This window comes from Enhydra lutris, unplaced genomic scaffold (genome assembly GCF_002288905.1).
Source record: "Enhydra lutris kenyoni isolate GAN:26980312 unplaced genomic scaffold, ASM228890v2 scaffoldscaffold15, whole genome shotgun sequence".
Classification (NCBI taxonomy): Eukaryota; Metazoa; Chordata; class Mammalia; order Carnivora; family Mustelidae; genus Enhydra; species Enhydra lutris.
Window position 1 is genome coordinate 48594038 of NW_019154099.1, and position 26705 is coordinate 48620742.

The 26705-nt window shown below is 45.2% G+C and overlaps 1 protein-coding gene and 1 pseudogene across 1 annotated transcript in view; one reads left to right on the forward strand and one right to left on the reverse strand.

Moving 5' to 3' along the window:
• LOC111147005 (DAZ interacting zinc finger protein 1) overlaps positions 1 to 16685 on the reverse strand; it is a 47909-nt gene extending 31224 nt beyond the window's left edge. Inside the window, exons 1-5 of the mRNA XM_022502844.1 lie at positions 16637 to 16685; positions 15970 to 16530; positions 9165 to 9249; positions 6340 to 6464; positions 3943 to 4104 (exon numbers count right to left, since the gene is read on the reverse strand). Of these exons, the coding sequence (XP_022358552.1) occupies positions 3943 to 4104; positions 6340 to 6464; positions 9165 to 9249; positions 15970 to 16530; positions 16637 to 16639 (936 nt within the window). The 5' untranslated portion in view covers positions 16640 to 16685. The remainder of the gene's footprint in view (positions 1 to 3942; positions 4105 to 6339; positions 6465 to 9164; positions 9250 to 15969; positions 16531 to 16636) is intronic.
• Positions 16686 to 24864: 8179 nt separating this feature from the next.
• Positions 24865 to 25322, forward strand: LOC111147063 (annotated as a pseudogene).
• Positions 25323 to 26705: the final 1383 nt, after the last annotated feature.

Below are 26705 nucleotides of genomic sequence, written 5' to 3' on the forward strand. Positions count from 1 at the left end.
AACAGAGAGTGAAATTGGGGAGCAATGGAGCCACTGTGAAATCTGACTGTCCTACTAGAGGCTCCCTGAGCTTCTCCTACTTCTCTCACCTAATGGTTTTCCAGTGTTCTCGCCACTGCTTTCCAGTATTCCAACAGAACGTGTATGGGGTGAAAAAGGGAAAGGAAAAGCCCAACTTTCTAATCTTATACCATGAGTCTTACATTTTCTTTCTTTCTTTTTTTTTTTTTTGAAGATTTTATTTATTTATTTGTCAGGGAGAGAGAGGGAGAGAGAGCGAGCACAGGCAGACAGAATGGCAGGCAGAGGTAGAAGCAGGCTCCCCGCCGAGCAAGGAGCCCGATGCGGGACTCGATCCCAGGACACTGGGATCATGACCTGAGCCAAAGGCAGCTGCTTAACCAACTCAGCCACCCAGGCATCCCAAGGGGTCTTACATTTTCTGATGTGCACATAACGGTTGCCAGGAACAGAGGAACTGGGGGCAGCTGGTTCTCATGATAACTGAGTGCCAAGGCCAGCCTCATTCAGTAACTGTGCCCATGAATCCGTGAGGGACGTGGGGTTTTTAATTCTTTCCTTCACTTGTTATATTATTCCCTAGGTCACCAGCGGTAAAAACCCCCAGAAAAGTCACAGAAGGTAACATGTTAACTGAAAAAATAAAAGGGTGGGGAGCATAGCTTTCCTGCCTAACTCTGGGCTGAACACAGTAACTTCTTTTCAAACAGTACAGCAGGAAACAGGGGGCGGGGGTGACTTTTCATTGGAGGAACCTGACAGACACTACCTCAGCCAGGTGACCAAGGTCAACACTAACAATCACATCATGAGGAAAGTATTCTCTCTGGTATGATGTGATGAAAACTGTATTTTAACTCTGACGATTTCATTCCTCAAACCCATAAGCCCAGTCTAGGCATGAGAAGACTATGGGATAAATTCCCATAAAGGGGATCCTACTGACAAGTACTCCTCAAAATTGTCCAGGTCACCGAAAACAAGTCAGATACACTATCCCAGACAGGAGCCCAAGGGGACGGGACAACTACATATCAGGTAGCATCCCAGATAGGATCCTGGAACAGAAAAGTGACATCAGCTAAAAGCTCAAGAAACTGGACTGAAGTACGGAGTTTGGCTAATACTACTCTATCAATACGGGTTCCTCAACTAAACAAATGGGCCATACTCATTTAGGATGCCAGTAGTATGGACAACTGTGTACAGGGGTAGGCGAGGAGGATTTCTAAGACATTTTCTGTACTCTGTGCTCAATTTTTCTGTCACTACTCTAAAAATGAAGCTTATTATAAATAATAATATTAAAAACCAACTATAGCTGAAAAAGGCAAACACCCACATGTGGTCACCTGATGAACAGACAGAGGAAATGTGACACGCATGCAATGGGACATCAGGTGGCAATGACAAAGGCATGACACAGTGGGACAGAGACGTCCCTTCCTCATGACGCAGATGAGGCTTGAAAACATGGCATTAACTGGGAGCAGCTGCTCATAAAACCTCACATGTTATAGGCTTCAATTCATAGGAAACGCCCAGAATAGGCAGATCTGCAGAGGTAGAAAGTAGACATGTGGTCGCCAGGGGCTCGCGGGAGGGAGTGCCAGTGGGCACAGGGTTGCTCCCCAAGAGTGATGAGATACTCTGAAAGGATTGTGAGGATGGCTGCACAACTCTGGGAACATACTAGAAACCACCGAACTGTATACTTTAAGTAGGTGAGTTTTATGGTCTATAAGTTAAATCTCAATAAAGCTGTTTTTTACCCAAAAAAAGTAGGAGTGGTAAAAATAAAAGTCCCATGTTGGACAAGTCCCAATCCACTATTCGCCTGGGGGCAGGACCATGGAGGGACTGTCAGGCAAAAGAACTCTAACTGGCAGCTTATCACAAGGGAAAAAAATGAGTCTGGCCTTGATGCAGGTGAGAAGCCAGTTTTTTCTTTTTTTGGGGGGGGGGGTAGAAGAGAAAGACTCTTAAGCAGGCCCCACTGTGCCCAGTGGGGCCCAAAGCAGGACTCGATCTCACAGCCCTGAGATCATGACCTGCGCCGAAATCGTGAGTCAGACGCTTCACCAACTGAGCCACCCAGGCGCCCCTGAGAAGGCAGTCTTAAATGGGTAGGTACTGCAATCCACCAGTGGGTGACGTGGCACCCTGCTTTGAGCCACAGTTAGGTGCAGGAGAGGCCCCTGAGGCACGAGTGGGAGAAGAAACCACGGACAGAGAAATGACTCCTCAGTGCTCTGATGCTCAGGACCAGCTACAGCCAAGAACCCCTGATCCAACGGGACGTTGCCTGAAGGAAGCCCTACAAAAAAAAGACACGACGTGCCATCCGCATTTATCTCCCTTCAGCTTTTAAATTTGCAAATTACAACTTAGAGAAGAATGGAAAGAACAGTATAATGAACACCCACTTCAATTGTTAGCATGTTGCCACATCTGCTTTATAAAGATATGACGGGGCTGGCAGGATTTTTCTGTAAAGAGCCAGACAGTATTCTGGCTTCGGGAGACACGCAAGGTCTTGGTCATGACCACCCAGCTCTACGGGCCCCGCACAAAAGCACCAGGGACAAAATGTAAAGGAACATGTGTGGTTGGGTGCCAATAAAACTTTATTTGTGGACAGGGAAATGGGAACTTCATGTAATTTTTGTGTCGTGAAATATTCTTATGACTCTTTTCAACCATCTAGAAATATTAAAACCTTTCTTAGCTCGCTGGCCATACAAAAATGGGTAGCATGCCAGACTCGGCTCACAGGTGGTGGTTTGCCAACCTCCGTGCAAAAGTTCAAGGTGTTTTTAGAGAAGGCCCTCCTTAGCCATATTCCAAAAATACCCCTCCATTTTAGTTGACAAAGCTTGTCCCCTAGAGGGAGCTCAAGGATCTTGTTTTCTTTCCCCAAGAGCGACTCATGACTGAGCTGCCCATCCAGCTGAAGTCATTCTTAGAGGGAAGGCAATGGCCACTGTCACAGAGTTTGAGGTCCCAGCCCAGCAAGGTGTGTCTCTGTCTATGCGTGTGACCAGGGCAGTGTGGACCAAGGTCGCTCCCACAGAGGACGAAGGCTCATTTAGCCACATCCTGCTTGTTCAGACCTCCTGTCTTCCTCACTGACCAGGCTGGAGATCTGGAAGGGAACTGGTAAGAGGTTCTACTTCTGTCTTTCTGGGTTGGCTTCCACAATGGTGACCTGTGTCAGCCTTTCCAGAAAGTTCCTTCGGAACTTTGAAAGCTTCAAACTCACGGAAGGGTTTATGGTTTATGGCTATCTAAACCTCACTAGCTAAGAAAAGAGAGACCCTGTTCTATGATCTGACCAAAGGTACTAAATGTATGAAGTGTTCTTTTTTTAAGATTTCTTTTAACTTTTGGGACACCTGCATGGCTCAGTCAGTTCAGCATCTGCCTTAAGCTCAGGTCATGACCCCAGGGTCCTGGGATTAAGTCCCACATGGGGTTCCTTGGTTAGCAGGGAGCCTACTTCTCCCTTTGCTCTTCCATTCCCCCTGCTTCAACTCTCTCTCTCTCTCTCTCTAACAAATACATAAAATCTTTAAGAAAAAAAAATTATTTTTAAGTAATATCTCCCCCCAACGTGGGGCTTGAGCTCGCAACTCTGAGATCAAGAGTCTGCGCGCCAGTGACTGAGCCAGCCAGGTGCCCCTCAAATGTACCAAGTGTTCTGCACATGCGTTTGGGACCAAAGATCCCACTCTCAAAGACAACATTGCTGACTTGCTCTGTCTTCTGTATGTCTTAGGTTCCCTCACCACTCTCAGGAAGAGAGGTGTCTGGGCACAATGAAGTAATTTCTAGATCTGCTGGCCATAATGCTATTCTAACACCACCTCTCAAGGCAACAACCCTACCAATATTATGAGGACTTTTTGGCTTAATACTTACATATTCTAATGCTGAATTCTTGGAAGTCAATTCTTTAAACTCCTTCATAAACATTTCCTTGACTTTTTCCATTTCACCAACCAGTTTCTCCTTTTCTTCTTCCTTCCATCTATCAAATAACTTGAGAAATTCTTCCTCTTTTGTTTTTTGCATTTCATATTCCTGAAATTATTTTAATGCATGGCTTTAAAAGTTCTGATATGAAGCAAATATGTAAAATTTTAAATAAATGGACATAGCTTCACCTCCGGTGTGGCAGCTAATACTGTGTGTATCCGATAGGTTTGCAATCTCACTTCCTATCCTGGCCATGTGCACAGTGATTTTTTCTAAACCAAAAACAGCACACAGCATCCTTCTGTCCTTACATCTCTTAAAGTACAAACACAGACGCCCAAAGTCTCAAGAGTAGAGTTCTGTGGTCTATGAATTTGCATAGCAGATATGCAATAATACGTAAAATGCAAACATACTTTAAAAGAAAATGTCTATTGAGCAGAGGAACCACTCTCAAGGCTGTATCCATTTAGAGGGAATAGCCCCATCTCATCGCCCAAAAACACAAATTCATATTTATACAAGCTAAATTCAAGGTCTAGTCAATCAACCTTTGATTTCTCAATGACTTAAACTTTTTGGTTTTTTTACCTAACTGGGGACTTAACATGATAAATAAACTTAGTCTGACACAGACAACACTGCACCCAACAACCCCAGAACATACCTTCTTGCTAAACGCACATGGAAGATTCACCAGGATAGACCATACGTTAGGTCATAAAAGATTCTCAATAAATTTTAAAAGACTGAAATCATGCTAAGTGTATTCCCAACCACGACAGAATGAAGCCAGAAATTAATAACAGAAGAAAAACTGGAAAATTCATGAATACTTGAAAATTAAACAATGTACTCTTAAGCAAACAATGGGCCAAAGAAAAACTCACTAGGACAAGTAGAAAATACTTTGAGATGAATAAAAATCAAAACACAACATACTGAAAATTTTAAAAAAAGAAGAAGCCAAAGCAGTGCTCAGAGGGAAATTTATAGCTGTAAATGCCAACATTAAAGAAAGAGAGAAAGATCTCAAGAGACAAAGAAGGTTATTATGCAATATAGAAGACATAAGAATTGTAAATATTTATGTGTCCAATATTGCAGCACCAAATTTATAAGGCACATACTAACAAAAGAAAAATGAGATATAAACAGCAACATGGTAATCATAGAGGACTTTAATACTCCTTAGACAGGCCATCCAAACACAAAATCAACAAGGAAACACAGATCTGAACAACGCTACATACAAAATGGACCCAACAGACATACACTATCCAACAGCAGCAGAATTCACATTCTTTTCAGTGCACATAGAACAGGATAGATTACACGTTAGGTCACAAAACAAGTCTTACCAAACTCAAGAAGACTAAAATTATGTCAAGTATCTTTTCTGACACAATGGTATGAAACTAGAAATCAGTAACAGGAGGAAAATTGGAACATTTACAGATACATGGAAATTAAACAATACACTCCTGAACAACCAATGGATCAAAGAAGGAATCAAAAGTGACGTCAAAAATATCTCGAGATAAACGAAAATGGAAACACAACGTACCAAAATGTACGGGGTGCAGCAAAAGCAGTTCTAAGAGGAAAGTTTACAGCTAAAAATGTCTACGGCAAGAAAAAAAGAAAGATCTCAAATAAACAATCTAACTTCACACCTCAAGATCTAGGGAAAAAAAATTAAACTCAAAGTTAGCAGAAGGAAATATAAAGATTAGAGCATAAATAATAAAATAAAAGAATAGAAAAACAATAGGATAGATGAACAAACCTGAGAGTTTTTTTTTTTTTTTTTTTAAAAAAAAAAAAAAAACAGAAAAATTTTTAATCAAAAAAAAAAAAAAAGATGCCAAAAAAAATAAAAAAAAAAAAAGAAAAAAAAAAAAAAAAAATGAACAAACCTGAGGGTTTTTTTTTTTTTTTTTTGAAAAGATAAACAAAACTGACAAACTTTTAGCTACACAAACTGAAAGAGGACTCAGGCAAATTATAAAGGAAAGAAGAGACATTACAACCGACACTACGGAATTACAAAGGATGGTAATAATCTACTGCATACAGTTGCATACCAACACATTGGACAGTCTCAAAGAAATGGATAAATGCCTAGAAACAGGCAACCTGCCAAGACTGAATCGTGAGAAAAATAGGAAATCTGAACAGACCAATAATGAGTCAGAGCATTGAATCAGTAATCAAACACCTCCCAACAAAGAAAAGCCCGAGACCAGAGGGCTTCACTGGTGAATTCCACCAAATGTTTGAAAGGAACTCATACGGGTCCTTCCCAACATCCCACCGGTTCAGAACTCAGTACCCTACCTTGGAGAACCTGACGGCGTGGGCGTGCTGGGCAGCCTCCAGCTGAGACCTGGTGAGCTGCAGCTGCTCCTTGAGCATGTCAATCTCACTCTGGAGCTTATCAGTCTGTGCCTTTTTCTTATACTCTGTTGCAACAGAAATATGCGGTTAAAATACCACCTCTTCAGAAACCTAGCTGAAAACTTATGGGGTACAGCCTCATTGATAAGACAAAGACAAAGGAAAGTGCTCTGTCTTGGGCTACTACTACTTTTTCAAGCCACGTGAGCCAATTTTTGCTCGTGAGTGTTTACTTGCAGCCCTTCACCTTAAGGGGCGCTGAATTACTTGTAGCCCATTATTTCAGCCACTGTGTTGGATTATCCTCCAGAGACAGTGTGAGAGCCCGTTCAGGGAAAGCTAATGGTAACAAAGAATAATCCTGAGCTCTTCTTGGAGATGCCAGTCTCAAGAGAAGGGAAGCCAATAGCTTCCACTATAGGTAGCGCCATATTGGAAATCTCTACAGTCACTGTCCTTCTGGCTCCCACCACACACTCTCCTGAGAACCCCGGTGCTAAGACAAGCAGAGGCTGGTATTCAGAATGCAAACTGGGGCCATATGCTGTCCACAGGGCCAAAACGAGGTACCAAAAGGTTGTAAAAGGAAGCAACAAGTGAAGGGAAGGTACTTATTATGTACATGTACTTACATGAAGATGTGCACATGACTGAATGGATATACATGTGTCTGTGAGTGTAGACATGAAAGGTATGGAAACCAAAGTAGAAAGTCAGAATCTCAAAGATGACCTGAAGAAATAATACTCATTTCAGAGTCTGAACCACTCTCTGAAACGAGTATGAGATAGAATAAGATACTGAAACAGAAGAGAAAGAAGGTCAGTTTCACACTGAAGAATGGTAGTTTAATTAAAATACTTAATCTTCCCAATTTCTCCAATACACTGCTAAACTCTTATCAGGAGTCCAGGACTTACAAATGGAATTTTCCGCTGTTGGTATTGTTTATACAAAGCTTAGCTATTTCCGAAACAAATCTATTTGTTTGAAATAGGCAGGAATGGAAACAGACTGGCCCAAAAAGGAAACTAGAGCAAGCACTTAGGAACAAGCTAGCAGCACGCACATTTAGATGCTAAAAGCATTTAAGACCATAATGAGGATTTCTGTGGGTTACCGGTCTACAGGCAGTTGGCAGAATGCTTTGTCTGCTCATGGAGAAATGAGGCCTGGCATTTATTTTACGTTAAGAACATTTATTCCTGGATAAGCCACAGAACCCCTGCCCTCTCTTGTTTCTTTAATTTCCCCCTCTATACATAGTTAATTCACGTCAAGGACCCAAACACTTTTTTGTAGCTCCCACATCAATGGAAACAAAAATTTCCCCTTGGTTCCACATTTCCCTCCAGACAATGCTCATGTCTCTTGCTGTCCCTCCCAGCAAATGTTACTGACCACTGCTCACCTGACTCTCAGCTCGGCTCACTCTCTCTGGGCTTTTGTCCCACCAATCCACTGAAGCTGCTATGTCAAGGTCAGCAGCAGCCATCGAAACAGCAATAACCAATCCTTGGTCCTCATCTCACTCTGTGCCTCAAGAACTTTCAATAAACTGACCACTGCCTCCCTCCTGAAACCCATGTTTCCCTTGGTTTCCATGACAACACACTCCCAGCTCTCCCCCCTGCCTCTGTTAACTACTCCTCACTGCCCTCAGCTGTGCTTCCTGAGCTCCCCATGTTGGAAGAGCCTTAGGCCTGGCCCTCAGCTGTCTTCCCTTTCCCATCTAGGTGAGCTCCTCCAGACCAGCTCTGCAGCCTGGGCCTCTCCCTTGACCTCCAGACACCCCACATCCCCACCTGGATGGCAATCGTATGTGTGACTCAAGTTCGCTCTGACCAACACGAACTCTCATTCTCCTTCCTTCCTTAATCCACTTCCGCCCCTAGATCCCCATCTGAGTCAACACCGCCGCCATTCTCCCAAACATCTAGGACAAAACCCCAGGACTGTCTTTCTTTATCTCTTGCTCTCACGCATAGTCACATGCCTCTGTGGTCTCTGGGTGGAACACTTCCTCTCCATCTTCACTTATCTGGTCTTCCTTGGTACCACCCCAGTTCCACTGCCATGTCACTTGCCTGGGCTACTCTGGCAAGCCCCCCTCACTCTTTCACCTGCTTCCAACACAGCCGCTATGCTTTCCACCAGGAGCTACTCATACTCCTGGCCGGCCTGGGGCGGGGGCGGGGAGGGGGGGCGGTCCTCGAGGTCCCACGTGACCCAGCCTCCTCCCCTCCAACGCCCCGCCCCCTACTACCTTGCTCCCTCTACTCCACTAACCTTCTATCTGTTCCTCAAACGTGCCTGTGCTACCTCTCCCTCATCCCCACCCCCCACCCCCCACCCTGACGACAATCGTCGCTCCCTTTGCCTGGGATATCCATTTTCCAGATTTTCCCCAGGCTGGGCCCCTCCTCATCATTCTGCCTGCGATCAACTAGCATCTCCTCAGGGACGCCTTTGACGACCACCCCCAGCCCATCCTCCTGTTTTATTTTCTTTGTTGCATCTGCCACATCTGCAAAGAACCACTCATTTATTTGTGTGAGTGCGTCTCCTCCGCCCCTCCTGAAAGACCCCAGGCCTGGTGCCATGCACGGCACGGAGTCGGGGCTCAAGCATTACTTAACGAATGAACAAAGACCATGATACTTTCTTGTCAAAGGACTGAGAGATGCGCTGGACCACGTCTCCCTGAGAAAAAGAAACAGGGACCCGAAGGAAAACCGCTCTTTGAGGTTGAGCCTGTGACTTACCGAGGTGAGAATCTTCGGGGTGGCGCCGCTGAATGTGACTTTGTAGGAAAGCTTGGTTCATAAAGGCCTTGTCACAGAAATGGCACTGAAAAGGAGAGAGCAGCAAATCCCAGGGTCAGTCACCAGTGTCCTCCCACCTAAGTTCCATTAAAATTGGGGTCCCTGGGGCGCCTGGGTGGCTCAGTGGGTTAAAGCCTCTGCCTTCCGCTCAGGTCATGATCCCAGGGTCCTGGGATCGAGCCCGGTGTGGGGTTCTCTGCTCAGCAGGGAGCCTGCTTCCCCTTCTCTTTCAGCCTGCCTCTCTGCCTACTTGTGATCTCTGTCAAATGAATAAATAAAGTCTTTAAAAAAAAATTCGGGTCCCTAAAGCACCACCTCTGGGGAATTTTCTACCCCCACAGGGATATGTAAAAGCAGGACTAAAAGTACAACTGTAAACCAGGGTGTTGTCCCCAAACAGTGAAAACTATCTCTGGCAGCCACGGTGGCCCAACCTGGTGCTTCCAAGAACCCGGGTTGCAGCTCCCATTAGACAGGTGGTTCCTAGCCGGTCACCAACTTGCTCGGGACACTCCAGCCATGCCGGTCTTCTCTCTGTCCCTCAAGCAGGTCAACTTCAACCTCTGCCTGAATCTTCCCCAGACCTTCCCCGCTGGCTCCTTCTTGACCTTCCCTGAAGCATCTTCCACACAGGGGAGGAATGGCATGTCCTCAACCAGACCCTTGCAGGCGGTCCTCCTGCCAGTCACCGTCCCATCCCGCTGCCTTATTTTCAACATTGCACATCTCACCGGTTACTATTTCCACATGTACACACTTCACTTGTTTATGGTCTCCTGCCCAATGCCTCTGGGTTCCAGAACATCCTATTCCTGACGCCATGGGCTCTTGTCTATCTTACTCATAGCATTATCCCCAGCCCAGCATTAATGAATGACTGAACACATGCTTAGAAATGTTTAGCTTCCTAAATAAATTTTACTGGAAAAAAAAAAAAAATCAGTGCTACCAATATCTCCATTTTCCACTTTAACACTGATTCAAATTTTAAGCAAAAACTCAACTTGTTTCATCGTACCTGTATTACTCTGAATTATACCGTGAATATTAAATGTTTTTATTTCTTAGTATTTCAGAGTCTATCTCTAAAAGGGCTTGCTTTTAACACAGTCATAATAGTATTATTCCACCTATTAAAATATGAAAATTAGGGGCACCTGGGTGGCTCAGTGGGTTAAGCCTCTGCCTTTCGCTCCGGTCATGGTCTCAGGGCCTTGAGATCAAGCCCCGCATCAGGATCTCTACTCAGAGGGGAGCCTGCTTCTCCCTCTCTTTCTGCCTGCCTCTCTGCTTACTTGTGATCTCTCTCCGTCAAATAAATAAATAAGATCTTTAAAAAAATAAAAATAAAATGTGAAAATTAATTCCCTAATGTCAACATTAAAAATATTATTTTTCTCCAATATTTCACATACTGCCTTAGGAAAAAAAACGTTACAGTGTTTTGTTTTGAATCAGGATCCACATAAGGCCATATCCTGCAATGGCTCATCATGTCTCTCAACTCTCTTTTGATCTAGAAGTTGACCCTCCATCTCTCTTTTTCCTTGCAATTTGCTTGCCAAAGAAACTGAACATGTGTCCTACGGAGTTTCTCCCAGTCTAGATTCTGCAGTTTCATCTCCAATGTGCTATTAACCTATTCTACTCGCACACGGTGTTGCCTTACTCTGAATCAGGAAACCTACATGGCAAGCTCTGATTCTCTTTCCCAGAAAACCCACAGGATGCCCTATTTCCTGGCATCGTGTTTCAGGGAACCTTGAACATATCTTTCCAGCCTTCTCTGCTGCTGATGACTGCTTGAATTTCCTCACAATACTTTATGGACGGTCCTCCTGACTCAGGGGTCAGTGTGGGCTCTAACGTTGTGCACAACCCTGGAGAAAGGAAAGGATGAAGCAACCTAAAATATGGGGCTTTTAATTGCTGAAAATGGAAAATAGGTATTTTAACTATTTGAATAATACAGAAAAGCCATGAGCTCAGGGTAAGAAGGGGTTCCTATTCCCCAAAATAGAAGTCTGACATTGTGACTGCATCAAGATGAAAAACTTCTGGGGTGCCTGGGTGGCTCAGTCCATTAAGGGTCTCCCTTTGGCTCAGGTTATGATCCCAGGGTTCTGGGATTGAGTTTCATGTTGGGGCTCTCTGTTCAGTGGGGATTCTGATTCTTCCTCTCCCCTGCTCCTTCCCCCTACTCATGCTCTTTCTGCACGCTGTCTTTCTCTCAAGTAAATAAATAAAATCTTTAAAGTAAAAATAAAATTAAAAAATGATGAACTTTCATATGACAAAAACATCAAAACGAAGTTAGAAAACTTTCAGTTTGAATAACTTGAAAGTTGCCATTCCATACTAACAATAAGTAAAGAGCTGAACAGACTAAAAAATCAACAACTCTTCTTGGATCCATAAGAGAAGAAGACACCGGGCAAACCACCACCTGCAAGCTTGTAGAGACAGACATTGTACTGGAAGTCGTTGCTAATGTAATACAGCAAGAAAAGGAAATAACAAATACACACACAAAAAAAAATACAGCCTAGGAAGGAAGACACAGAATTTTCTTTGTTTGTAGATGACACTAATGTATATAGAAAATCCAAAAGAATTGACCAAAGAAAAACCTTAGAACTAAGAACAAAGTATACCAAAGTTGTAGGATATAATGTTAATATACTAAAGCCAACTTTCCTATATTCCAGTAATGAAATATTGGAATTTGAAATTAAAAACACACCACCATTTACATTAGCACCCCCCCAAAATGAGTACTTAGGTATGAATCCAACAAAATATGTACAAGATCTATATGAGGAAAGCTTCAAAGTTCTGAAGAACAAATCAAAGAAGAACTAAATAAATGAATATCCATGTTCATGGATAAGAAGACTCAATATTGTCAATAATTCTCCCTAATTTGATCTTTAGATTCAAAGCAATCCCAATCCAAATCCCAGCAAGTGATTTTTGAGTAGCAACAAACTGATTGTAAATTTTGCTAAAAAAACCCAGAATAGTCAACACGGAATTGAAGGAGAAGGATAAAGTTGAAGGACTGACGTTTCTCAACTTTAAGACTCACTACTTAAAGCAACAATAATCAAGACAGTGTAGTACTAGCTAAAGAACAGACGAACAGATCAATGGAGGAGAAGAGAGAGCCCAGAGACAAACCCATGTGAATATCACCTAATCTTGGACAAAGGAGAGAAAACAATACAATGGTACAAAGATAGTTTCTTCAACAATGGTGCTGGAACAACTGGACATCCACACGCAAAAAAAAAGGAACATCAGCACAGACTTCACATCCTTCCCAAAATCTAACTCAAAACAGATCACAAACCTAAATGTAAAATGTGAAACTACAAAACTCCTAAAAAACAACATAGGTGAAAACCTAGATGACCTTGATTTTTAAAAATTTTTATTGTTTTTTAAAGATTTTATTAATTTATGAGAAAGAGAAAGAGATGGATAAAGAGTGTGTGCAGGAGCAGGGGGAGGGACAGGCAGACAGAGGGAGAAGCAGGCTCCCTGCTGAGCAGGTTGGTTGGGGGGGAGGTACATGGGGAATGAATTAGGTCACATCAGAGGCATATTTTAAACTATGTCTCTCTGACTGCAAAATGCATGCTTTTGCTACCCCCCAACATTCATCTCTAACTCCAAAACACTGAAAAACTGCAACGAGGGTCAGAAATTCACTGGCAGATTCCCAAATCGGCCTGGGGTGCTAAAGCATGGAGAGGAATCTAAGTCTTCCCATTACGAGAACAAAAGTTCTTAGAATAAGTCTAAGTCCTGTTATGACTTATTGGTATTTTTAATTTTTTTTTAAGGATTTTATTTATTTATTTGACAGACAGAGATCACAAGTAGACAGACAGGCAGGCAGAGAGAGAGGAGGAAGCAGGCTCCATGCCAAGCAGAGAGCCCGATGCGGGGCTCAATCCCAGGACCCTGAGATCATGACCTGAGCTGAAGGCAGAGAGGTTTAACCCGCTGAGCCACCCAGGCACCCCAGTATTTCTAAATTTTTAATTAAAAAAATAATTTGATAGATCATTGGTATGCACTGGCCTTTACCCATGGCCACGAGACTTCCCCAGCTGTTAGTGGTCTCTACTTAAACACAATTTAATGACTGAGGGGAAGGTCCAATAGCTATTTCAACAAAACCAATCGCATTTCTGCAAATTTTATCATAGGCCAAATATCCCCAAACACGGGAAACTGAAGTTAAAATAATTGTAACACCTTAGAACCCAAGGCTAGTTTATGCATCAACTTTTCTTAGCAGCAGTCTTGACTTCCCCTCCCAGAGTCACTGATTCTCACGGCATCAGCACAGCAACAATATTCAGCTCCCAGGAAAGATGTAAAGATTTGCAGAGATCATGGGCAGCCACGGTTCATTACCAAGAGAAATCCACATGCACATGTCAGATGCCATTTCCTCAGACCTCCTCATGCCACACATGCATTATCTCATGGAATTCTCAGAAAAGCCCTAATAGGTATCCCTACCACCAACGTTCTCATTTTCCAGATGAGGAAACGGAGGTCTAGGACTTGCATGGTGGAATACTTTGGATTTAAATCCACGAAGTCTAACTCTAGGACTGTCACCCTACAGGGCTTAACTGCTCAAAGACACCATCAAGAGCCCCCCAAAACAGCAGAGTGTATTTATACTACACTGAGTAGGAAAAAGTGGTCTGGTCTCCTCTACTTTTTCATGGTCACACCTGGGCACGCCATACACCTGACATTGTCATTCAGGGAGTCTGCTGAGTGGCCGAGCGGGCAGGTGTCACTCCATAAAAATGAGCCATTACCTTTATTTATGTATCTCATTCACACTGGAAAATCTTTACTAACAGCTATTGCTATGGTAACTAAAAGAATGAAAAAACCTTCATAAATCTAAAAATGTCTGTATGTTATAGGTTTTAACATTTCACAGATTACTGCCAAAGCTAAAATATTTTTTTTAAGATTCATTTATTTATTTGAGGGAAAAAGAGAGAGAGAGAGAGCGTGCGTGTGCTCACGCAGGCTGGAGAATCTCAGACTCCCCACCCAGTGCAGAGCCTGATGCAGGGCTCAATTTTAAGATCCCCGAGATCATGATCAGAGCCGAAACCAAGAGTATGGTGCTCAACCAACTGAGCCACTAGCGCCCAACGCTGAACTATTTTAAACGTCTAAACAGAATCCATTCCATTCATTGTATAATAAATATATTTATTAAAGGCCATATCAACACTATTTATAAATAAATTTATGAAACAAATAGGCAATGAATTGTTATTTGAGGGCTATACCTCAGGGTTGTGTACCCAAGGCTAGCCACTAAGGCTTTCTAATGATATTCTTTCCTAACTGTTCACCTATTTTTTTAAAGGATTTTATTTATTTATTTGACAGAGAGAAAGAGAGGGTGCACAAGCAGAGGCAGCAGCAGGCAGAGGGAGTGGGAGAAACGGGCTTTCCACTGAGCAGGGACCAAATGCGGAACTCGATCCCAGGACCCTGGGATCACAACCTCAGCCGAAAGCAGCCGCTTAACGACTGAGCCACTCTGGTGTCCCAACTGTTCCCCTATTTTAAGTACACTTCTCCCAAGGCTCCTGTGGGTTAGCCCTAAGCACTATGAACCACACCATTATCTGTGCCTATGGCCAGTCTTCTGCAATCACTCACACCGTTAGTACCTGAGCCCACTGAGGCTTTTTTTTTTTTTTTTTTTTAAATAAACTCTACTCCTACCATGGAGCTGGAACTCATGACCCCAAGATCAAGAGTCCCACACTCTACCAACTGAACCAGCCAGGCGTCCCATTCACTGAGACCTTTTAACTCATATTTAGCCAAAGTGACTACAGTGTCAGGGAATGAAATCAATCTTGTCAGCCTGTTGCTTACTTTAATATCTTTACCAAAGATATCTTTATCAAACATTGTTGATAGAAAAAAATAAGTACATTGATTTTTGTTATACTAAAAAATTACAATATTTATTTGAGCTCAATGTCTAACCCATAATAGAGATTAAAGGCAGAAAAGCAAGAGGTTTTACTCTTTTAAATCCTGTTGTTTTAGTAATAAAATATATTTTAAATACTACCCGTTCAATCAAAACACACCGTTGTCTTATATCACTAATATTGTTATAGTAGGCAGTGTTCTTGTTCTTAGGAAATATACACACTGAAATATTCAGGAGTCTGAAACTCACTGTCAAATGGTTAAAAATAATAGTATGCATATAGATACTGAGGAAATACAGCAAAGGTGGCAAATGTTCAAAACCGGAGAATTTGGGTGAGGGGTTCCCTGCACTATTCTTACAACCTTTCCGTAAGTTTGAAAATATTTTGAAATAAAACGCCCACAAGTTTCATCATCCGACCTCATCTGGGGCAGACCTCAACAGCAGTTTGTAAAAGGTTTATTTTTCATTCCATCGATTAGAAGAAGGATGCAATTTCTCAAACCAGCATTTAGATGGCTTCAATAAAGCGCCGTGGACAGTTTAATTATTAATCCCATGGTCGTCTACGGAAGGTAATGAACCATGTCACCTGTTGGTTACAATTACTATTTTGCTTAACTATTGGGGAAAAAGAGGGGGCGGGGAGTGATCTAGGAAAGGGCTCTCCATATCCTGGCCGGTGGGGACCGAGGGTTTTTTTAATGGATTATGAACTGGAATCACAACGCGTAGTCCCACCTGGTAATAGCTGGCTTTGGCCTCGATCATCAGCTGCTGGGTCGAGATCATCTTTTTCCTGCGTTTACACTCTTCCTTGAGCAGCTTCATCTCCCCAGCCTGCTTGGCGAGGAGCTTCTGGCTCTGCTCGCTCTCGGCCACGCTCAGGCGCAGGCGCTCCTCCAGGCCGCGCAGCTGCGACGTGAGGAACTCCTGGGAGTGCAGCAGGTACTCGATGGTGAGCTGCGCCAGGCGGATGAGCTTCAGCAGCACCGGGTCCACCCCCGACTGGCAGTGCGGGCACTTCTCGTCCTCCAGCTTGCAGAAGGTGATGTTCATGATGTTCTCCTGCAGCGTCAGCACGTCCACCGCCCCCGCCACCTTGTCCACGTCGATGGCGCTCAGCCGCCGCCAGTCCACGCTCTCCAGCCGCGGCCGGAACTGGAAGAAGGGCAGGGGGCCCGACGCCGCGCTGTAGGGGCCACTGGCCATCGCGGAGCGCGCGCCCGAGGCAGCTGCGGGGGCGTCGGGGCCCTCCAGGCCGCCGCTGGCCAGCGGATAGTAGACGTGCTTCTGGAAGGGCTGTGGGGAGGAGACAGCGTGGCGGTGGTGGGGGAACTGGGAGTCCCGGGAGCCGCGGCCCCCGCCAGCCCCACGTGCCCAGGCAGCCCGATCTCACCACTCTTACCATGCTTGGAAGCAAACCGCCGCCTCCGCCGGCATCCGAGGAGGGGGCGGTCCCGTCTACCCGGCCCGGGCCGCCTCCCGGGCCGCCGCCGCCCCACCCCTCGGGAGCGGGAGAGGGCCCGGTCTCCCGCGGCGGCGGCGGCGGCCTAAGGTCGGGGCGTCCAGGCCGTTGCTATGGCAGCGCCCCGGCCGGGACCTGGAGCGAAGGGCGCGCCTGCCGGGGAGCGGTCAGCGGGCGCCCAGGGCCCTGCGGGACCAGAAAAGACCTCGTGGGCGAGCGCGTCCACCCGGAGAGGGGATCTCCTGGGCGCTGGCTCCCTGGATTACTCCCCTCCCTGGCTCTGGGGCTGACACTCCCCAGTTCCTATGGAGTAGACAGCCACATCACCCCCACCCCCACCCCCGGCACTTTCGGGCCCAGCCGCCAGCCTCCGGTTATTTTACTCCCGCCCTCGCCCTAGGTTTTGAGATTAGAAATGCTATTCATCCTCATCTTTTACTCACAACTTAACGTTAAGCAACAAAACTGTAAAATGAAATGGGATGGAGGGGAATTGGCTGCAAAAGAGCAGAGAGACACTTTTGCGGTGTAACAGGAATATTCTGTACTTTCGTTGTGCTGTCTGTTGATTACCTGGTACACACATTTATCAAAATTTATCGAATTGGACATTGACGATGAAGGGTGCATTCGTTTATTATACCGCAATGAAATAGTTTAAAAAATTAAATTAGTAGCTCATTCTATTTGATGGCACCTTTTCTCAATTCCTTATACCCAAGACCCTTTTTAAAAATGGAGTCTTTCTTCCTCTATGAATTGCCTACCTAAATATAAGATACTGATAGAAGTACAAATGAAGGAATTTCCCCAGATAGTAATACTTCACTTGTCTTTCCAAATGGATACACTCTCAAAATGTGAAGGTAAAAAAAAAATTATATGGAAGGGAACATTACCCATCAGCTTTGTACCATCAAGTTTTACCTTAAGAACTTGTGTGACAGCTGCATTCTGTTATATGGAGAGGCTAAAATATCTCTAGCAGCAACTTGCAGGCCACAGGCCTTTCATTCTTGGGGTCCTTTGGGTGCTGCCCGTGGCTACCACAGGGATCAATGAGCTGAGGAAAAGCCACACATTCCTCAATCCACGGGGGAGTCCCTGCTTGGAACAACCATCAGGAAATTTTTTTTCTTTCCTAACAGCCAGATATGTGAATAGAAGAAAAGAAAATACAATTCAGGGTAACTTAATGCAAAGTTGTAATGTCAAATATTTTTAGCACTTTCCAGATACTGCAAACTAGAAATAAATTCACATAAAAGCATCCAGGGAATAGAGAACACACTTCATATGACTTCACATAAACTGTACATGCAGATAACTTTGAAGGGGCCTTTGGGGGAAAAAGAACTATTAACGGTTCACTGCAGCTGGCATAAAAGACTTACAGACCTAGGTTCAAAGTTTGAGTCTTCCATTTACTTGCTGCTTGACCTAAAACAAGTTATGTCAGCCCCGGGCCTCAGTTTCCCAACCTGTGTAGGGACGTCAGGATACCGACCTGGCAGGTCTGTGGGCTGTGGGCTCCATCCACCGGGCTGCAGGATCAGCGGGAACAAGGGCTGTGATTTTTCTTGCTCACCGTTATGTCCTCAGCACCTGGCAAAGTTCAGGCACAGAGAGGGTTGAGAATTTGCCAAATGGACACGTGGATAAGGAATAATTGAATGAATTCGGCGTTTTGTTAAGTAAATGTCAGATCCCGGCCCGTATCCCTCCTATTTTCTCTGCCTCTGGCCTGTTAGAGTCACCCATGCTCTGGACCCAGGCCCTTGGAGCTGAACGTGGGGGGCTCTCCGCGCGCCCCCACTGCGGTCGGAGGAGGAGGAGGCGGCGCGCGGGGCCGGAGCGCCCATCTACGTTCGCTGCCGCCACTCTGGGCGCAGAGAGAGCCGCTCGGGGGGCCACCCTTGCCCCTGGGCTGAATCACGGCCCCAAGATGGCCGGAACAGGAAAGAAGGGGGCACGCTTTCCCGTTCCCTCCGCCCCTCTTGCCGGGGCTGGGCGGCAGCCCCGCGCAGCGCCTCCAGTCCCGGGCGCACGGCGGGTGGCCGGTGGAACCCGCAAAGACAAAGGCCAGCTTACACAGGCTCCGGGGTGGCCCCGGCACTGTCCGGGGGAGAAGGGAAACGGGGAGTGGGGGGCTGCCGCAGCCACGCCAGCGGGGTCTGCAGTGCCTGGGCTCGCGATGGGGGGAAGCGGGAGGAGGCCCTGGCTACGCCGGCACAGAGATGCCGGGTCGGCCGCGGGCTCCCAAGGGCTCCAGGCGCATCCCGGGCCTTGGCTCACCCCAGCTGCGCGCTCCTTGGCGGGCGCCGGGCGCTGCAGGCGGACGGGAGCGACGCTGGGGACCCAGACCCCAGACGCGCTGCGGGCGCAGGCAGGGCCCACGGAGGCCGAGGAGCAGCCGAGCGGGAAGCGGCGGGCCGGCTCCTTCTTCCAGGGCGCAGAAGGAAGCCTGTCTGGTTTGGGCAAGTTGTGGCGCGGCGGGCCTGGCGCCTTTCGGGCCCTCCCAGACTCCCGGCCGCGGGCTCCTCGGAATCCCCCACCCCCCTCCCGCCCCCCTCCCCTGGACGATCTCCCTGCGGCCTCTCCTCTCCGCGTCCCAGTTCGTCTGGCAGCTGGGCGGGACCGTGCGCGTCTAGACCGCAGCGCTAAAATGCGCTCCGCCAATCCCGCCGTTGGTGCAGACACGTGGTGCCGGGGCGCGCTCTGTTGCTGGCGGGGGTGTTCTCCCCGGGAAGGCTTTTCAAAGAGAAACCAGATTCAGTCCAACCCTGCGGCTGGCCTGGCCCTCGACTAGCTAATTTACTATGCGTGCTTTATGTGAATTCTCTCCCAAGAAGAGATGCATTTTAATCTCAAAAGTCTTGCAGATGCAAGGAGCCTTGAAGAGGCTTTCTGCTGCAGCTCTGCATTTGAGTGACGTGGAAAACGGGGTTAGGGACTCTGCCTGCAAGCACGCAAGGATGAATCCCACGTAGGTTTCCGCGTCCCCTTCGGTTACGTCCGCTTCAGGACGCAAAGCACGATTCTCTGTTGGTAGAAAGTTTGACAGACGTGGGGAGAGGTGATACCGTGGGACGAGTAGTGTGACATATATATATATATATTTTTTTTTTTAAAGACTTTATTTATTTATTTGACACAGAGAGAGACAGCAAGAGAGGGAACGAAAGCAGGGGGAGTGGGAGAGAGAGAAGCAGGCCTCCCGCTGAGTAGGGAGCTCTGTGCGGGCTCGGTCCTAGCACCCTGGGATCATGACCTGAGCCGAGGTCAGACACTTAACGACTGAGCCACCCAGGCGCCCCAACTATATTTTTAATCTAAAATTGGAACACTTGGTCTGAGAATTGGGCAAAATTCAGTATTTTAAAATAAGGAGTAACCCAGAAAGTATGCGTGTATCATTTTAACAACCATGAGATTGGCCCAGATTGAGGAATTTGAATGCCTTGAGTACAAAATATTAGTGTCTGCTGTAGCAAAAATTGTTTTTTACTTAGAAAGGGGTAACTACAGCATCTTTGCTGGATGGTAACATGTTAACCTAAAATGCCTTTCCTTGTGCTTCTCCCTCACCCCATCAACATTGTCCCATACTTTATTTAGCACAAAGCTTCAAACATCATAATGCTTTAATAAGGATTTATGTGAATTTCTTTCTTTAGTTTTTACCTGAAATCATCAGGCCTAGGAGAGCCTTGGTAAGATTTTTAGACTTGTTGAATTTTAAAATGCTTAAATTTGAAAGTGAATCCAAGATCCCATAAAAATCCTCTAAGGTAAAATGGGTAAAGATCTCCAGGTAGAATTTTCAGGCATTATAAAGTAGAAAGGCCATTGCTTTGCGAAGTTTATACTCTGGAAACCTTTGTGGTATGTGAGTGAGTGAGTGAGTGTGAGTGTGTGTGTGTGTGTGTGTGTGTGTGTGTGTGCAGGATGATGTACAACATTATTTGATGATACACCATTTGAGTTACTTGTATCCTCCATTTCGCATTGTCAGTACATTACCCGGTGTATGCAGAGTTGGAAGAAATGAACAGGTTGACTTTGGCCTGGCATAGCAGCAATCATACATTCTTGATCCTTTCAAACCTCTTATACCAATTAGCACAGCCCAGCAGGGAGTGGCTGTGATAATTAAATAATTCAATTTTATGAAACTATTTAGGGGCATCTGGCTTTGGCTCAGGTCCTGATGTCAGAGTCCTGGGATGGAGTCCTGCTTCAAGCTCCCTGCTCAGCAGGGAGTCTGTTTCTCCCTTTCCCTCTGCCTGCCACTCCCCCTGTTTGTGTTCTGTCTCACTCTCTCTCCCTGTAAAATAAATAAATAAAATCTAAAAAAAAAAAAAAAAAAAAGAAGAAGAAGAAAGAAAAAAGAAAGGAAAGAAAAGAAAATCATAAGGAAGGGGAAATACATTTACAGTACTGTCCTGTACTTATTTTTTAAAAAATCAGTGTATAAATGGACCTGCACAGTTCAAACCTGTGTTGTTCAATGGTTAACTCTGCTCCGTCCAACAACAGAAGAATACATGTTCTTCTCAAACTCGCATGGAACATTCAGGAAGCTAGACCACATTCTGGGCCATCAAACATACCTTAACAAATGTAAAAGAACAGAAAGCATGCAAAATATGTCCTCAGATAACAGAATTAAATTAGAAATCAATAGCACAAAGATAGCTGGAAAATTTCAAGATATTTGGAGATGAAACAACACAGTCCTATATAGTGCATGGCTCAAAGAAGAAATCTCAAGAGAAAAAATTAATTTGGAACTAAATAAAAACAGAACTTATCAACATTTGTGAGATGCAGTGCTAGCAGGGCTTAGAGAGAAATTTGTTGATTAGAAGCAAGTTTCTTTGACTCACACCCAAGGGGACAAGCACTCAGGTTTGCCTTTTGAAGAGAGGAACATCAAAGATTCCGAGTCTGTATTTTGAAACCACCACAGCAACCATAACTCCCTTTGGTGGTTCCTGGTGGCCCAAGAAGTGAAATGGCTTGGTGGCAATTTCAACTTACAATTCAACTGAAACATTAATCTGTGTAAGTAACTCGGATCTGGAAGATAGGCTAAAAACAAATACAAGGGGCACCTGAGGGGCTCAGTGGGTTAAAGCCTCTGCCTTCGGCTCAGGTCATGATCCCAGGATCCTGGGATCGAGCCCCAAATAGGGCTCTCTGCTTGGCAGGGAGCCTGCTTCCCCCCCCCCCCACCACCACCACCACATTCTCTGCCTAACTCTCTATTTGTGATCTCTGTCTGTCAAATAAATAAATAAAATCTTAAAAAAAAATAAAAACAAAAACAAAACCCTAAGCCTAACCATCAAGGAACGTGGCTCAGTCCTGGCCTTTGTGGTAGGATGGAAGGGATCATACAAATCAAATAAGGACTTAGAGTTTCCTGACATGCCACCCTTTGGAGCCACATGATTCATCTATCACAACTGGATATTCACAAGGGTTGGGCTACTTCTACTGGAACCTGATTACCCTGGTCACCATACTTCCTGTGAGGATGACCAAGCTCCGTTTACCTCTGGTGGTTAGCACTTCTTCGTGGGCACATACATCTTGAGCTCCCCCCACCCCTGAGATCTGGGAGTGACAGCTCTCGCACCCAGCATTCCGAGTCTAAAGAAGGCTTTTTGTACAGAGCTGTCACTTCTCATCTTCTCATGAGAGCTGGGTACAGAATTAGTTCACCACCCCTTCACGCACCCTTCCTGCTCTGCTGAGGCTGGGAAGTGAAAAACCAGGCTTCCCCGACTCCTTTCCAGCTCATATTCTAGAAGCAAATTGTTTTCTGCCAATTAGACACACTCTTGAATGACATGAAAGAGAGATGTGAGACAGAAGCAATTCTCCTGCCGCTGTCTTTGCTGGCAAGCAAGGCCATGTAGATCAGAGCATTGATAGGTAAAGGCAGCCACTGACCTAAGCATGTCTAATCACAACTTTCAGCACTGCAAAGGGGTGGTTGAGACAGTGGTGGCTTTTTTTCTTATCAGAGGATCAAACTCCAGAACTTCACGACTATGGTACTGCTCCCCTCCATATCCTCCCCCGTCTCTTTCAGTGATTTTGCAAGCATCTAGTTGCGTGCAATTATCTTATTACTTAAACTATCCAAAGTGGCTTCACCTTCCTGCCATAAAGCCATACTGATACCCCTTAATCTATACTTTTCGTTACTAAAATGAGAGTCTATATCAAAAATGTGGTGAAGAAGTGCCTAGACTCGGTGAGCATCATCTATCCTACCCTTTATTCCCTCTTCCTTGAGTGTCTGAATTCCTTCTTTTATACTTATTAAGGGATTTCTGACTTTTGGGCTATAATTTGTTGTGAGACAAAGTTCAGTGCATGTTGACGTTGGACAAGCCTTCCCCAGCTGGTTACACTCTGAATACATCGTCTCTGGGAGGTACCCATATTTGTACATTCCCCCGGATAGTCTATAGGGACCACACTCCCGACCTAGCAACCTCAAAGTCTGTTCCCACATTCTTCCAATTTGGGGGGATATAAGTTAGCGAATTTCTACAACTCCTTCTAGGGTCCTAACTCTAATGTCCACATATTCAGGATTGCCTCCCCCTCCCCCTACCAAGGCATAGCTACTTGCTGTTGCAACAGTGTGACTGGGCTTCTGAAGGAAGTTATTAGTTCTCACATGCAAAGGTGGCAATGTCTCCAATCCTCTGTCAAAAAAAGCAGGGTGAGGAGTTATTTCAGGATGGTTTGAGATCTTCAGTTCCTTTAAGTCAGTTCCTCTCAAACTCTCATCAGCGTCCCCTGGAGGACATGCCAAACCCCAGACAGCTGCGCAAACCCCTAGTCTCTGATTTAGTAGGTCTGGGGTAGGGCTAGGAAATTTGCATTTCTTTTAAAATTTTCTTTTTATTTCTTTGAGCAAGAGCGAGAGAGATCCCACAGAGAGGGAGAAGCAGACGCCCCGCTGAGCAGAGCCCAATGTGGGGCTCAATCCCAGGACAGAGAGATTATGATCTGAGCCAAAGGCAGATGCTTGACGGACAGAGCCACCCAGGTGTACCGAAAATTTGCATTTCTAACAAGTTCCCACAGGATGCCAATGTCCTTGGTCTGGGGACCCATGCATCTCTGAGCTGTACTGCGTTCAGTCTTACAGATCCTCTTAAATGTTGCCTTTTCTGTTTGCCAGGATGCACTGCCTTCGGATCACTTCTCCAACCTCCATATGAAAGACTTAGAAAGACTTGCGAACCCAACTCTCAAAATCAGTTTCTGGGTTTGGTTTGTACATCCTTGGTCTCACAGCTTTAGATTGGAATCCCTTTTAATTTTATTGTTGTTGTTGTTTGTTTGTTTGTCAAAGACAGAAAAAACTGGACTATCACCAAGGTGAAATTTTGAGATCTGATCTCCTTCTCTTGTTTTAAGTTATACGTTGAGGGGAGAAAACAGCCATCATGCCTGGTTGTTCGCCATCCTTCATCATTTAAATTGGTCCGTGCAACAACTACTAGGCTCCCAGAGCCCCAGTCATAGTGAAAGAACAGTGCCTGTGAATATTAATGGAATCTCACATTCTTTTGTTTCCTATTAGTCAAGTAACTCATTCCAAACACCCCACATTTCCCCAAGGATGCCTGTTTTCTGGCACCAATTTCCATAATAATTAAGGTTCTTTGCTTGTCGATAATAGAAACTGATTCTGCTAAAGTAAAGGGGTTGGGTGACTGGCGGGATAGTGGATAGCTCACATGACCAAAGGAGAAATCAACCAGGCTTCACGAAAGACAGTAACCAAGCAAGCTCCAAAGTTCCCTAGAACTCAGGTCACTCCACTGCTACAGGATCATTCAGCCCCTTCTTCCTCCAGCCCTTTGGAATTCCACTCCAGATTGAGATTCCTGTGAGAGGGCATGAGATGGACCTAGTGTGGGTCACGTATGTGATGTGCTCTGTGGTGGTGGCAGCAGGAGGCTCTGTAATCGTGATATAGTCAGTAGGTCAGTACCCAACACAACTCTGGGAAATGGGAGGGAAACTTCCCAAAAGGAAGATATTCCAAGCAGAAGGTTAACATACCTAATACAGGTGGGCAGGCATGTTGCTTTCCTTTCCCATCTGCCATCTGCGGGGAAACCACCGCCAAGATGCAGGTTTTCGTGAAAACCCTTATGGAGAAGACCATCCCTCTCGAGGTTGAACCCTCGGATATAATAGGAAAAGTAAAGGCCAACATTCAGGATAAGGAAGGAATTCCTCCTGATCAATAGAGACTGATCTTTGCTGGCAAACAGCTGGAGGATGGACGTATGTGGTCTCATGACAATATTCGTGTGTTTGGACTTAGTAGTGGTGCTAAGAAAAGAAAGAAGGTGCCAGGAAAGAAGTCTTATACCACGCCCACGAAGAATAAGCATAAGAGAAAGAAGGTTAAACTGTCCCGAAATACTATAATGTGGATGAGAATGGCAAAATCAGTTGCCTTCATGGGGAATGCCCTTCAGATGGGTGTGATGCTAGAACTTTTATGGCTGGCCACTCCCACAGACTTTGTTGTGGCAAATGCTGTCTGAGCTACTGCTTCAACAAACCAGAAGACAAGTAATTGTGTATGGGTTAGTAATAAAAGACATGAACTAACATTAAAAAAAAAAGTCTAATATGGACAGTGTCAATTCTCCCCTTGAACAACCAGCTCTAGGACCTTTCTTTTAGGAAAGGTATCCTGATGCTTTTCTTCAAAATATTCTCTCTCCCTAAACTGAAGAGTCAAGGTTTGAAGATGCAGGGATCACAGAACAAAGGATAACACCTTTATATTCCTTTGAATAATTTGGATTTTTGTCTCTCAGTGAGATATGTCCTTTTCACCAGATACTAGGATCCTAACCAGCTCAAGACAGGACAGTCACTGCTGCTTAGAAAAAGATAGAAGGGTCACCTGGGTGGCTGGTTGGTTGAGTGTCTGACTCTTGGTTTTGGCTCTGGTCCTGATCTCAGGGTTTGAGTTTGAGCCCCATGCCGAGCCCCGTGTTGGGCTCCCCAAGGAGTCTGCTCAAGATTCTTTAACTCTTTCCCTTACCTTGCCTTCCCCTCTCTCTAAATAAATAAAATCTTTAAAAAAAATAAAAGATAGAAAAACCAAACACATTCATAGGAATTCTCCCATTCTTCTAGGGATATAAGCTGTTGCTTGGTGTTTCCACCTTTTTTGTTCTCCCGCCTTCTAATTTTACCTACACCTGGAAGAGGAAGGGGAGACAGTGTTCAGAACCTGGCTTTGTTCCTTGGCCTGTTCCTTGTGAAAGCCAGTCCTTCTCTCTCTCAAGGACACGTCAAGTCTTTATTCCAAAGGGTAAGATGACTAACAGGAACCAATGCACAGACGAGAAGTCCTGGAGTGTTAGGCAACCAGAAATCATATGCGTTGGCTTTCACCAGATTACACTGAAGTATCCAAACAATCCCCAAAATATTGCTATTTATGATAGAAAAGTCTGTTGTTTATGTTTTACATCAGTTTTATGTTTGAGGCACCTGGCTGGCTCAGCAGGTTAAGCCTCTGCCTTCGGCTCAGGTCATGATCTCAGGGTCGTGGGATCGAGCCCCACATCTGGTTCTCTGCTCCGCAGGGAGTCTGCTTCCCCCTCTCTCTCTGCCTGCCTCTCTGCCTACTTGTGAACTCTGTCTGTCAAATAAATAAATAAAATCTTTAGGGGGAAAAAAAGTTGTAGGTTTGCTGTGGTCTCCTTATGGGACCCAGACCGAAGAAGTGGCCCCTTTCTGGGATGTGCTTTTCTTTTGGCAAAATAGCCAAGTCACATATTGGTTCTTAAAGTCTCTGAGAGAGAATGAGATACTGAAAGTGGCAAACTGGGCAATCTGGATGAAGGGTATATGAGGATATTTTGTGCTATCTTTGAAACTGCTTCGGATATAGGCTGCCCCAATATCCAAAAATAGGGCATTCCTATAAAATCTTCTGTAA